The 14,706-nt window shown below is 37.2% G+C and overlaps 1 protein-coding gene across 1 annotated transcript in view; it reads left to right on the forward strand.

Annotated features, from left to right (window-relative positions):
- The first annotated feature begins 3,580 nt into the window (after nucleotides 1–3,580).
- DLGAP2 (DLG associated protein 2) overlaps nucleotides 3,581–14,706 on the forward strand; it is a 100,040-nt gene continuing 88,914 nt past the window's right edge. Inside the window, exons 1-2 of the mRNA XM_088150665.1 lie at nucleotides 3,581–4,597; nucleotides 12,910–13,121. Of these exons, the coding sequence (XP_088006791.1) occupies nucleotides 3,596–4,597; nucleotides 12,910–13,121 (1,214 nt within the window). The 5' untranslated portion in view covers nucleotides 3,581–3,595. The remainder of the gene's footprint in view (nucleotides 4,598–12,909; nucleotides 13,122–14,706) is intronic.

A 14,706-nucleotide genomic window follows, 5' to 3' on the forward strand; every position in this document is an offset into this window, starting at 1 on the left:
TGGATTAAGGTACAATTAAACCAGAGGAATCTAAGTTTTCTATTTTAAAAAAAAAACAAAACCTCACATCATCATAATTTTCACTTCAAACCAAAGTCCCTGTATTTATGAAAAGCTCAAGTTGTAATTATGCTTTGCTCAAGGAAAGACACCTGACAGACTTTAGTTCTGCTTTCTGTCACTGCATAATCCAGTTTCCTTGAAACTCAGACTTGTGAAAAGGGTCCAATTACATTTTCGCAAGTTATGTACTCTTTGAATGGCCTCCTAGATTTGTTGGCATTTCCTCTGTAGCTCACCAGCTGATGCCATCTATGATATCAAATTCTATGCATTCTATCAGAAGATATTTCAACATTAAACCATTAAAGTGATAAAATGACAAGGACAGCATTCTGCAGCTTCAGTTTCCCTTGAAATTGATTACTTATTTGTATTGTGCATAAGTAGTAAATTTCAATAACTATCTCTTCTAGAGCAAATGTTTTAAAAAACCTTTAAAGAAGCTAGCATAAAGCATAATTAGTGTAATGTACGGCTGCTCCTGTAAAGGGTTGCTCTTACAGCTCAGATGTTCATCTCCTTTTGAAAAATTTGTAAACTAAATTTGAGGATTCTGAATACCTAAATCAAACTCTTCTGTTCTATTTCTTTGATTTGTTTGCAAAATTTCACAGCTGCAAGAGCTTATATAACATTGAGCAAAGAATTCATCAAACTGTTAACATAGTAGTGTTCTATAAGACACTTAATTAGAAGCCCCCTTTTTGTTTATTAGACATAATTTACCATGAGGGTCATGCAGAAATTTAGCAGAATCTGCAGCTTTGGCAGTATATTTCTGCCTTAGCTAGCAAGAGTGCAAGAATAGATATAATACATATATAATATACTAAATCCATCCTGCTTCATTAGGCTCAACATGGATAATAACTATGGACAGTAATATCACTGCTACCTAGCTATAATTGATAAGAAGCTGGACCTTTGCTGTGTAATGATAGAAATACTTTTCTAGATTCGAACTGACTCATTTCTCCTCTTCCTCCTCCTCTGGAATCTTTCCAAGAAAGTATCCACATTTAAATACGTGGTTGATTCATCTTTATTTTTATAAAAATGTACTGGCACGGATAGCACTAATTGAATTATTTTATTTTTATTTATAGTATTTATATAGTTGCCCATCTCACATAAAAATGACTCTGGGTGATGTGCAACAATTAAAAAGAATAAATACATAAAAATTAATCAGAGACATGAATACATCAGAGTCTAATCCTTTAAGGATTTGAGATTGTGGTTTATGGAGTTCTGGTTTTTCCTCTCTCTAGTTTCCTCCTCCTCCTCTTCCTCTTCCTCCTCCTCCTGCTGATTATTGTTGTTGTTGTTGTTGTTGGTCACAGAATCAGCCAGTTGTTCAGACTGGATTTGGCATTTTTATCCACTTATTGAGTCCTTCCCAAGGACCTGGGATAGCCAGATGTTGTTATTTGATGGTGTTAAAGGTATTGTCACAGGATATGAGTTGTTCCAAGTAAAGCTGCCTTTTGCAATTGACTGATGGTGATTTTGTCAACACTGATGGTCTTCCAGATGTTTTGGGGTTGCACCCAAGACACCTATAACTATTGGTACTATCTTTGCTTTCTTTTGCCATAGTCATTCTACTTCTATTTGCAGGTCTTTATATTTTGTGATTTTCTCCAGTTATTTCTCTTCTATTCTGCTGTCTCCAGGTATTGCAATGTCCACTGTCCAGACTTTTTTGTCTCTCTTATCAACAATTGTTAAGTCTGCTTGCCCGTTTGAATTCTAAAGTCCCAGAGCACTTTAGCTTCTTCATTTTCTATTACTTTATCTCTTTTGTGGTCCCATCAGTTCTTGCTTGCAGGCAAATGGCATTTTTTGCAGATATTCCAATGCACCATTGTTGCTACTTTGTCATGCCGTTGTTCGTAGTCAGTCTGTGCTATCTTCTTGCAGCAGCTAACTAGGTGGTCCCCTGTTTCTTCAGCTTCTTTGCAGAGGTGGCATTTGCTCTCTGTTGCTGTCTTCTCAATTCTGGCTTTATATGCATTTGTTCTTAAGGCTTGGTCTTGTGCAGCAGCAGCAGCAGCAGCAGCAGCAGCATTATTATTATTGTTATTATTATTATTATTATTATTATTATTATTATTATTATTGGTTGGTCGCACAGCCAGCCAGATGTTTAGACTGGATTTGGCATTTTTATCAAATCCTTCCCAAGGACTTGGGATAGGCAGATGTTGTTGGTGGTGTTAAAGGTATTGTCGCAGGATATAAGCTGTTCCAGTAAAGCTGCCCTTTGCAATTGACTGATGGTGATTTTGTCGATGCCGATGGTGTTCAAGTGGTGCTCCAGAAGTTTTGGGATTGCACCCAAGGCGCCTTTTGGCATAGTCATTCTACTTCTATTTGCAGGTCTTATATTTTGTGATGATGATGATGATGATGATGATGATGATGATGATGATGATGATGATCCATCAATTCAGCGTCGACTCTTAGCAACCACATAGATTTTCTCCATAACAATCTGTCCCTAACCTGGTCTTTCAGCTCTTCCGATGGTTTCCTCCCAATAGCAGGAAGTAAAAATAACAACAATATATACAGAGAGCTATATTGAACTGAACCATTTATTTTTTTGTTTCCTTATTTATTAGACTTATATAGCTGCCTATCTTATGTACCGTAGTCATGGGCTATTTACAAACAATAAAAATAACAAGCATCACAAAAATGTCTGGTGCCCCCAAAGCAGCACATCCTCATACATCCACAAACACATTTATTGAGTTCCAGCCTCACTCTACCCCCAACCAGCCAGGTATTCAAGGCTTTCTGGAAGGCTAAGGGGGCAGGAGGCTGCTGGATCTCAGAGGGAAGGGTGTTCTACCTTCTGATAGCCTCATTGATTTTTTTGTCACATGCAGAATGAAACACAAACATATAAACTATTTGAAATAATTATCCAGATGAAAAACCAGTGAAATTAAATTAAGTATTTAAAATTTGGGAATAAGATCAAATGAATGAATGTGAGAAAGATCTTGCTGGATCAGATCAAAGCAGGACATGAACACAATTGTACCATCCTGCTTGTACTATCCAACAATTGTGATTTTTCTTTTTCTTTTTTTCTTTGTAATGCATTGGGGTGATTTTGCCTGGGCATTTTTTGTTCTTTTTAACTATGTAAGCCACCCAGAGTAATTTTGGAGTCAGGCAGCCGTCTAAATCTAATAAAATAAGTAACAAATAAATGATAGATGTTAGAATTAATATTTAACTATCATGACAATAATGGATGCTAGAGCTAATATTAAACCACCATAGCCATAATATGGTTAAATAACCACCATCATAATATTTAACCATCCATGAAATATCAATATTTCTTTGTATTATATAAAGTTACTGTTAAATATATATTTTAGTTTAAATATAAGTTATATTTGTCCTAGCTGACAGATATCTCTCTATCCATCCCCTAACAGATCAGCCGTACTCATGGTCTCCAACTCAGCAGTCCTTCAATGAGGAAAGATATTCTCCTGTTTCAAGGAACATGAAAGGATTATCTGGCAATCGTAATCAATCACAGCTATGTTCTGCTCATACTTGTGGTTTAGCATCCTCTGAAGATTGTGAACACAGCCACGATCATCTTCATCATGGCCAGGAGTCAAGGCAATCATATCTTCTCAGCCCAACTGAGAGTTGCCCAATGGATCACCATCGCTGCTCACCACGAAGCTCCATCCATTCAGAATGTATGATGATGCCCATGGTTATGGGTGATCATATGTCCAGTAGCACTTTCCCCAGAATGCATTACACCTCACATTACGATACTAGGGACGATTGCACCATGTCTCATGCAAACACTAAGATTAACCGGATCCCTGCAAACTTGCTGGATCAATTTGAGAAGCAACTTCCTCTCCATAGGGATGGCTTTCACACTTTACAGTACCAAAGGACATCAACAGCAGCTGAACAACGCAGTGAAAGCCCTGGTAGAATACGTCACCTTGTTCATTCAGTCCAAAAACTGTTCACAAAATCACATTCTTTGGAAGGATCTTCCAAGAGCAATGTAAATGGGGCAAAGGGAGATGGCCGAGGTGATGACCATCATCATGGACATCATTCTAAACATAGTAAAAGAAGTAAAAGTAAAGAGCGAAAGCCTGAAAGTAAGCATAAAACTGGAATGAGCAGCTGGTGGAGCTCTGATGACAACTTGGACAGTGATAGCACTTACCGAACACCTAGTGTGGTAAATAGGCATCATGTGGACCATATCTCTCATTGCTATCCTGAAGCTGTGCAGGGACATTTTGGGGATCTCTCGTTAAAGACTTCAAAAAGTAACAATGATGTGAAATGTTCAGCTTGTGAAGGTCTTGCAATGACCCCTGATGGCAAGTACATGAAAAGGAGCTCTTGGTCTACACTTACAGTAAGCCAAGCTAAAGAAGCCTATCGGAAGTCATCTCTTAACCTAGACAAGCCTCTAGTTCATCAGGAAATCAAACCCTCCCTGAGACCATGCCATTACCTTCAGGTAAGTGTGAAATGTAGTTAATATTCTTAAGTGAAAAGCAATATGCTCTTTTAAAATTTGCAGGAGTTTTTATGGGCATTCCTTCTTATAATTTCTTTGTTAAAATCCCCTATTTTTGCAAAGTTCGTTGACACGTAGAAATAAAACATGAAGCAGAGATCAGGAACTGGTTTTATATAAGTTATACATAACAAACCTTTAATAACAATAAAACATAACCATTACAGGCCCATCAACATTTTATTAATCACGTCACAGAAACATCTCAGATAAGTTTTTTGAGCTTCCTCATTTTTTTCCTTAACATCACCAGCATAAGATAGCAGTGATGGAGTCCATGGGTCCTGCTCCTGGTCTTTAATTACTTGCTAACCAAATGGAGTAACAAAGATAGTGCTTCCCACTGAAGACCCTGAATGGAGCCTGGGTACCCTCAGAAATGCATGTGTATTTTCTTTCAGCTGTGCCCAAGAATCATGAAAGGCAAAATTTTGAAAGATGCTGATTGGTTTCACCTAACTCAGCTTCAATTCATGAATAATAAAGAAGCAATACTATATCTTTTAAAAAGGAGCAAAATGGTGAGATTGGAAAACCTACTTTTGACTTTTTCCTGTTTGTCTGTTCTTTTCACCATACCATATCTTTGGGTGCTTTTCCCCTGCTAGTTGTAAAAATCTAGACTCAAAATCCTTGCTGCAACTTTTCTGTTAATTACTTTTTTATTTAGAACTCCCTTTAAAAATGGGATTAAAGTTTCTTTGTATGCTCAATTATAAGTTTCTAAGTTTTTATATCATTGTTTTTCTTTCATGAAGCTCAAAAAATATCATCACATTCAAATGTTATGAGACAAAATAGTTTCAGTTAATAGGATAATGACTAAAAGCACAATATATAATATGTACTTGTGTTAAGGAATTGCGTGAAAATATGTAAGCATAAACAAAACAAGAATATATATCAGAAATCTACCAGGTGTACATTTCTCATGTTAAAATTATATAATAACTTGTTTGGCCCCTATCTCCCATTCACATAGTGTCCATGTGTTCATAAATTCAGGGTCCTAAACCAAGAAAAACAGTAAAATCATACTGACATTCCTGTGAATGGCAGATCAAAACAGAGTAATAACAAAACACACAAATTGATATTCCAAACTTAATTTAAATTTCTAACAAAAAAAATATTACCAACTTTTATTAAACATTCCTGAGATATTCATTAAATATAGAATAGACCTTTGGTTGTGTAAACCACATTGGAAGATCAAAACTTTGTGTGACAGTTAAGTGACTTTACAAATCAATCAATCAATTAATGAATTAATTAAAGGTTTTAAAGTTTTTAAAATAGACTGTCACTGGTTTACAAAATCTGAACATTTGATTTCATAGTTCCTCAGCTCATATAAATAGATAATATTGATTTCATCTACCTTGTTCAATTTCTAATAGTTATTAAGGAGCATCTAACTGTCCAGGAGTCTGAACAAACAAAAATTCAACAATTTTTTGTGAGGAAATAATGTAATTATCCTATTGAAGTACATTTTCCTCTGTGGTGAGCTAGCAGAAGTTTAAAGGGGGACATTTTAAAGGAGAAGCAATGAGAGTTAAGCACCTTTTCCTCTGATGTACTTTCTTTTTCAGCAGGTGCAAAGAACTGCTAATATTTTTAATTATATGAGATTGACATCATGGACCACACAAATTAAGACTATGCTATTGATTTTTATGTTAGAGATGGCTCATTTATTATATATATTATATATTATATAAAGAACATATTAGTCTATCTTTGAAGCATTGAATCTTCAGTGATACTTGCCTATAATACTTGCCTAATTTGAATAGAAAACATTCAATCTTGAACAATGCAGGAAGTACCTAAGGTTGTTTAATGAATGAATAAAAAATAGATCCCACCCTTCAAGGTAATAGTGACATGATCACTTACTTGACTGCTTCTAAGAGATATTTTGAAATAGATGTTCACTAACTGAAAGTGATTCATTAGAACACATGTGTAAGGTTAAAGCAGACACACCGAACAAATCTCTTTTTATCATGACTTGGAATAAAGAGAACTCCATTACTGATTTTTCTGTATTCAAATACTTACAAATGGATCAAAATGATATAAATGATAAATTTAAATATATAAGAGATACACTTTCAGCATTGTCTAGTGTAACCATTTCTAAATTTATTCTAAAAATGTAAAAAAAAAAAAAAAAGGGAAAGGGAAGGCATATTTATCTTCAGAGGCCCTTAGCTCTTTCTTCCTTTTAGATAAAAAATAAAAAGATAAAAGATAAATTTACTGGTTGCAATAGAGGTTAGGAGAGATTGAGTAAAAGAGTCTTTGTAATCGTAGCTCAAGTTGCAATTTGTTTTTGGCTTAGTGTGAAGTATGAACTAGTGCCTTATGGCTTTCAGCTGACACTTCCAGCAGATACCTGGAGTAAAAAGCCTAGGTTTTCCCTTGGCTGCTACTTCAGACAGCCAGCATCCATAATCCTTGTTCTCATCAGCTGATAGCTAGTCCACTTATCTTCTAATATGTTCCAAAGGTGCTCTTTGTCTCAATCTGAAGGGACAGCATCATACAATAGTAGCTGCTGCAGGTCTTAAAAGACCTTTGAATTGCCACGTTTCAACTCTAAAAGCTCTTGCAGAGGCCTTAAGGCTTTACAGTTGACAGCAACACCAGCAGTTTTCTCAGTGATTTCCTTGGCAATTTCATCAGTTGACTGGCTACATTGGGAAGGGTCACAGGAAATATTAGTACAGTCTAATTGTATGGCAAAGCTGGTAGTGGCTGCACCTGCAGTAGTAGCACAGTCATTGGAGGTAAATGAGGAGTAGTATTCCAAGGGCATAACGAAACTATAAAGGCTGCAGCTTATCCATATTTACTCTTTTAGGCAATGGGTCATACATGACCTGTTGAGAGCCTATTATGAGCACTCAAAGAAAAGGTTGCCAGTAGGGGCAGAGGTTTGCTCATTACCCAAATGGGTCTCAAATGGCTCATCCTGGAACAGAAAACGAATTGGTCAGACTGCTCCCCTGCCTCTCTCTCTTGTTCTCCAAGATACTTATTATCAATCTCTTAAGTTTATCTTTGGAAGAGAGCAGACACATTTACAAACCAAATATGTACTGAATTGCAACCACTCAACTATGGGCTTTCTATAAACCGAGGACTTTCTGCAAAAGGAAGATGATTCTGGAAGTTAGTACTTTGCTTTGCAGTGTGCCAGTTTCCTTTATTTAATTAGATTTTGGTGCCATGCAACTCCAAAACGACTCCGGGCGGCTCACAGTATTAGACACGACTACTGTATATAAATAAACAAAAGAACACCCATCCAAACAATAGACTATAGATATATGAACACATCTAACAAGGGGGGCCACATCCACCCAAGGTCTGGAAGAACAGCCAGGTTTGCAAGGCCTTCCAGAACGCCAAGAGGCTGGCAGCCACATGAATCTCTGGAGAGATTTCCTTCCAGAGGGCAGGTGCTGCAGCAGAGAAGGCATGCTTCCAATTCAACAGGATTGTTTGAGTATGCCACCCAGAGTCATATTGTTTGAGTTGGGTGGCCTTATAAATCAGAGAGATAGATAGAGTTAGTGTCTGTGGGAAAGCTGTGGACAAGATAGTATGCAATGTCCTGTAGCCTTTAAACAGGTTTCCAAACCTTGTTGGAACACAATAACTAAATCCTGGTGAAGAAATGAACTATTTTCCTTGAATTCTTCTGAATGCAGTTTGCTTCTCATCAGGACCAAAAATTCTGAGTACGAGGTAAATGCATATTGCATCAAATATGTAGAAGTAATGCATACATAAATTACCTATAGAATACAGCTAGTAATTACCCATAACACTTGCAATCATTTTGAAATAAAGAATGCAGCTATACAGATGCAGGTAAATCTTCTGCCAGATTTATCTAAACTTAGGAAATAAAAGTTGCTTGATGTATTAAGCAATGTGTGTACAAGGATTTACTATCTAGATCAAGAAAAAGGCTTCTAAAAAATTAAAAATATCAGCATTTATAATAAGTAATTAGAGTAGTGATTCTCAGCCGATACAAACTGCAGGTGGAAAATTCAGGCTTCGGTAACTATAAGAACAAGCAGTAAAGGCATTTTGATGATTTTCTGTGCATACATATGGGGTTTTACTACCAATTGGAATGAATGACATAGAGAAATAAATCCAAGACGGAAATGCCTCTTTGTGTAATATTCTAGTTATATGTAATGGAGAATGGAATTAGAGAGAAGCTGGTTTTTTTAGTTAGTTTCCAGAACAAAAGTTATCAGAATTAAGCTGCAGAAGAATAGGCAAACTAAAGTGATAAATCTTTAACAGCTAAATTGAAATTTCTCTTCAAAAACCTGTTTTTCATGCTTTCCCAATGAAATGTCTGCAGAAAGCAATCCCCCCCACCCCTTTTAGGCCATTTCTCTGTACTGTATTTTTCCACTTTCAGTTTCAGTTAAGCACTCAAAGCAGACTTTGATCAGCTTTTAATCCGGTTGTAAGAAGCTATTCTACACGTCACTCTGTTATTTTAAGATGTTGCTTAAGCTTGCAGCTATTTTGTTGTTGCTGTTTTAACTGGATACGCTTTTTTCCTTTATTGTATCTTGTCAAAACAAATAGAAACAGACTTTTTCCATCTGTTCACCTCTGTTCTAAGATAAGTAAGATAACATGATGAAGTGATTTGTTTTGTAAACTGAAATTCTTCCCAGTTTTCCCTTGATTTCCCTCCTACTGATCTCCCTTCTTCCTTTACGTTATTTTTCATTCTTACAGATTTTAGAATGTGTCTTCAGATATACGCATTAACACGGAATTCTTTCATTTTATATAATCATTGCTTCTTGGCTTAGGAGAATGCATGCAAAAAATCAAGTAGGTGTTAAATATATCAGTACAGCTGTATTTTAACAATCTTTATCAGGTGCCAGAGTCAAGCAAATGTTCATTCCAATACATAATTATCTAATATAGAACCATTAAAATCAGTGGGAACCATAACATTTAATTTAGTGGGGTGCGGCTCACATCTGGAATTCTTATATTATCAAACACTATGTTTTGCACTCAGTTCACATGTAAAGTAATTCACACTTTTTAAAGCTATTCCATTTCTTTCTCAATATCTGCTCCCCCATTGCAATCCGACTATGTAATGCAAGTCCTTTAGGATGAGAGTCTTGTAAAACGCATTTCCGTATGTTTCATGTGAGGCTTCCATAAAATGATGGCTAGCAAAATTCAAAACAATCTCCCAGGCATTTTTGTATTATTTTGCTATTTACCCCATGAAAGTATCTTCTCATGGATGGAACAGTTGGTCTGGAGAGAAAAAACTCTCAAATGTGTGCCATGAGAAATTGTTCCAGAAGAGAGTGAGAAGAGAATAAAGGCTTTGCAGAAAGGCCATTTTGTGGAAGGTCACAGGAAACTAGGTTTTCGGGAGGAATCTTTGTAGAGAAGTAGGATGCAATAAAATAATTGCCTAAATTAATTTGTGACATAAATCTGCTTGTTCGGCCTTGCTTCATTTTCAGCTGTTTTGTTTGCTTAAAGTGAAGTCTTGCTATACTTGTCAACTAATACTATAACACTTGTAACACTCTGATAGTGTTATAACCTGGGTTTTTAAGCAAGCTCTGGGAAGGGATCTAATGTAAGTTAGAACACCCACCCTTCCTTGCATTTGGATATTTTTGCTTTTGGTGGCCTTAGTTTCTTTCTGAATAACTTTTTCAACATTAGTTCTTACTGTGGTTTCTTATTTTATTATACTATTTTTGAGTGTTAACCCTTTTATTACAAGAAGGGTATATAAAATGCTCGGAGGCCTGCTGTATTGAAATGGCATATAAACCCCAGGAAAGAAAGAAAGAAAGAAAGAAAGAAAGAAAGAAAGAAAGAAAGAAAGAAAGAAAGAAAGAAAGAAAGAAAGAAAGAAAGAAAGAAAGAAAGAAAGAAAGAAAGAAGTAAATAAATAAACAAACAAACAAACAAACATCATGAGTATTCCTGTACATATCTTTTTTTGGGGGAAGGGTTGCCTTTGAGTCAGTTTTTGACTTCTGGTGACTGCCTGGACTAGTCCCTGCAGTTTACATAGCAAGATTTCGGAAGCTTCCTTGCCTGCTTCCTAGGGCTGAGAGAGCGGGACTGGCCCAAGGTCACCCAGCTGGCTTTGTGCCTAAGGTGGGACTGGAACTCACAGTCTCCTGGTTTCTAGACTGATGCCTCAACCACTACTCCAAACTGGCTCTTACATATCATTTGCAGTAGGAAATATTTAGCACTCTGAGGAGGGAGAAATTAGAGTCATAGGCCCTTCCCAGACATACAGCTTGTGCATTGCAGACAGAGCCTCTGTAACCATAAGATCAACACGTTTCTGTGAGCATAAGATGAATATGTTTCTGTTCTTTGTCCTTTATTAAAAATCAAAAATACAAAATCCTCAACAGCAGCTACAAAATCTATGCATACAGTTTTTGCATGTTCTGTAATGAGTACCCAGAGACCGAGTGCATGCCTTCTCCTTCACATTCCTAAACAAACCTAGTTGTAAATTAAACAGTAAGGTAGGAAAAAGAAAATGTTCCTTTTCATACTCCATAATTATGAAATAATGGTATTGAAGGCTGAATAATATTAGTATAGAGCCATGTAACCAAGGACATTTTTCTTTTGTCATGTTTGTCACTTTTCGCTGTTCTCCTAAATCCAGGATCTTATTGTCAATCATACTGATATTGTAACTGCCTTCATAATCCTATAGCTGTGATATGTAACTGCTGATTTTACTAACAGTTGTGTAACTGTGTGTATACAAGTGTGTGTGTGTGTGTGCATGTTTTTTTTTTTTTATCTGCACTCAGTCGTTACTGACTCTGCAGTGACTGCTTTTGGATGAGTCCTTTGCAGTTTTCAGGGCAAGGTGTTTCGGAAGTGGTTTGCCAGTGCCTCCTTCCTAGAGCAGAGCCCAGCTGGCGAGCGCAGGAGGCAGGGTTTCCATTGCTTCGTGCCTTTTTTGGGTGAGCGCGGCTTCCGCGCTACCAGCAACTGCTCCCGACTCCTTTTTGCAAGGCACCGCCAGCATTTTTCCTCCCACCAAAGTGAGAGTACCCATGTATCTACTCACGTAAGTTTTCGAACTATTGGGTTGACAGGAACAGGAGCTCACTCTGCTACGCGAAGGCTGAGCTCGAACCACTGAAGTGTCAACAATTTCTGGCCAGCAACTTTCAGCGTCATTAAGCCGCTGCGCCACCGCATCCCCCCGTATGCATGTTAGAGAATAACAAACAAGACTGAGTCTACAATTGAGCCCAGAGCCAGTTAGAGACTGCAACCAAGTATTTGATTAAGGGCCTGGCAAAATTCACACCCAAATGCTAAGAAGTTGGGATCATTAAGCATTAGTCACGTGCATGGACAAAGTGTGCTGTACATGCCAATATAAGTCCATGATACATTTAATAAACTTATTTCATATTTTGTTGAAAATAAACTTGAATTTTTTGGAGGTGTTATTATCTGAATTGTATTAATATTTTCACTTGATAACCAGGTTGTAAATTTAGCTGATATCTTGATTTCCAGAACTAATACAACAGGCTTATTTGAGATTCTGCTAAATCAGACAGGTGTTTCAGAAGTTTCTGTCACAAACTGATCTTCTTTTTGCAGCCTATTGTGTAGAATTAACATCATACCCCATTCTTTAGCAAATACTTCCAGTTATCAAAATGCTTTTATGATAGGCATATGACTGCAGGTGTTGCATATCTCACCTTTAATATGATCACTTTGATCACAAGTCATCCTCTTTTATGACACTTGAAGAATCAGGGTGATAGATTTTCATCATTCAGTTTGGCTGTATGTTTGATTTTGATTTTGTGTTGTGTGAACCTAGTGATTGCTATTTATAAATTGAGGTTTATGTCTTGTAGCTAACTGTGCTTTACTCAATAAATATTAAGCAAAGAGTGGTGCACCACAAAGTACAAAGCAGGCCGTAGCTGTTATAGGTTACCACACCATATCATCACCTGGTAAACAATCATCTGCATTTACCCTGGTCAGATATCACCAGAATGTTGTATTTAGTTAATACCTAAACTAAAGTCTACCCTTTTGGCAATGACAAGTACTTAGTTGTTATTTGTAACAGATTATTAAAAGGGGCCCATAGCAATGTCAGATTTATTTCTGTTTTGTGCTTGTTGTAATACCTGTCCCAGGTACCTCAAGATGAATGGGGAGGTTACCCTGCTGGTGGTAAAGATGAGGAGATTCCCTGCAGAAGGATGAGAAGTGGAAGTTATATTAAAGCCATGGGAGATGAGGAAAGTGGAGATTCTGACACTAGTCCCAAAACATCACCAAAGGTAGCAGTCCATCCGGAGTCATTGTTAAAATCTATTGGACAAAGAGCCCTTGGTGACCACCAGAAGTAAGCCTCTCAAAGCTTTTTCCTATTTTATTTTTGTGAGTTTCATTTCTTTCTGCTATTTCTTCATCTTATGCTTCAGCTGATACTGTTCTAAAAATAATATTGGTTGGATACATACTTTCCCAAATAAAGTTGATGCTTTTTATTGCTGGTGGGAAAATAATTTCTTACCCTATAACAACAGACCATTGTGTTTCAGAGGATTAATATCAGATCAGTATTCAAAGTATAAAACACCTGGTTGTTGGTCAGTTAGAGTGGAGTACTTTAAAAAGAAAAAGAAAGAAATGAGGGCATAGTCACATGACTATGTTAAAATGCCATCCACCATTCCTTGAGCTGGCAGAAAAGTATGCCAGCATAACTGCCAGACCCTATTCTGTCACAGTAATGAGGCCAGTGAGTGGTTCTGTCCTTACTGTTTTAATGCAGGACAAGTTACGGAAACTGATTGATGGATTCCCCACCTTGTTCCCCTTCACCAATCATTTTTCCTAAGGGGGAATGGTGTAGAGTGTGGACAGGTGCTTAGAATGTTTAGCCACTTCTCAATTGCCTAATTAATAGGTTGCAACTATAGAGATGTTCCATGTCTGTGTCCCTTCAGTTGGGCATTTCCTGAAAACAGGTCTAGTGCTCTTCAAGTGCCCAAAAATAGCCTGGCTGACAAGACATAAACCTGAAAGAGGGGCCTAGGGTGAAGTGGTAGAAAGCAATCAGTAATGAGTTGAGAGCTCTGAGAGAAAGAATTAATCATCTTTCACATATACACAGTGAAACAAGTTCTATCCAACAATGTATCTAACCATAGACATGGAGTTCACAAGGAATCTTGCTGCTTTGAAACCCCATGTGACCATCAGCTCCTTGCTTATATCACAGAGAATAGTCTTTTCAGAATGAGAGTTCTAATTGTCTCTCAAGGCCCTGGCTGAACACCCTGTCCTTATCTTGGAACAGAATAAGAATATTCATTCTGTAAAACATTTGAAAGTTGGCTAACTAGGAATTTTTTTTAGTCTTTTCATAAGGGAGAAGTTGCTGTCAAAATCAAAGTCATATATACATTGTGATGCTCTGTTAACTCATGACTGGGGAAGAAGCAACAAGTGTGATGGAATGGAATTATGAAGGCCAAGCTCAGGGAGATTGGTGTCAGGCCTAGCCCAAGGAACTCCAAGAGACCATGCAAATTCAGTCCAGCTATGTTTATTAGATACAACCTCTAGCAAGAATCTTCCCAGACTAAAACCCCAGTTCCCAAAGTCCTCCAGCCACAACAGTGTGAATTCCTCAGGGAGGTGCCAGTCTCATCCTTTTGTTCCTCCCATGCGGTTCCGGTGAGCTAAGAAAATGCTTATCTTCCTGAGCTTGGCCTTCATAATTCCATTCCATCACACAAGCCAAATTAAAAGAACACCAACTGGTTGCTGAGAATGCAAGTGAAGGAAATCCTCTCTTTGCTATGAGGGTTTCCTTGACCAGGACATGGGAAAATAGATAGTTCAAAGCCTTCTTAAGTCTTCACCATTGTTTTCCACATCAATTGAAAGGCAAAATACACATGGCAATCATTACAAGCCTG

The sequence above is a fragment of the Python bivittatus genome, unplaced genomic scaffold (genome assembly GCF_059951505.1).
Source record: "Python bivittatus isolate LINGU-HERP-01145 unplaced genomic scaffold, Pbiv_v1 ctg000020_np1212, whole genome shotgun sequence".
Classification (NCBI taxonomy): domain Eukaryota; kingdom Metazoa; phylum Chordata; class Lepidosauria; order Squamata; family Pythonidae; genus Python; species Python bivittatus.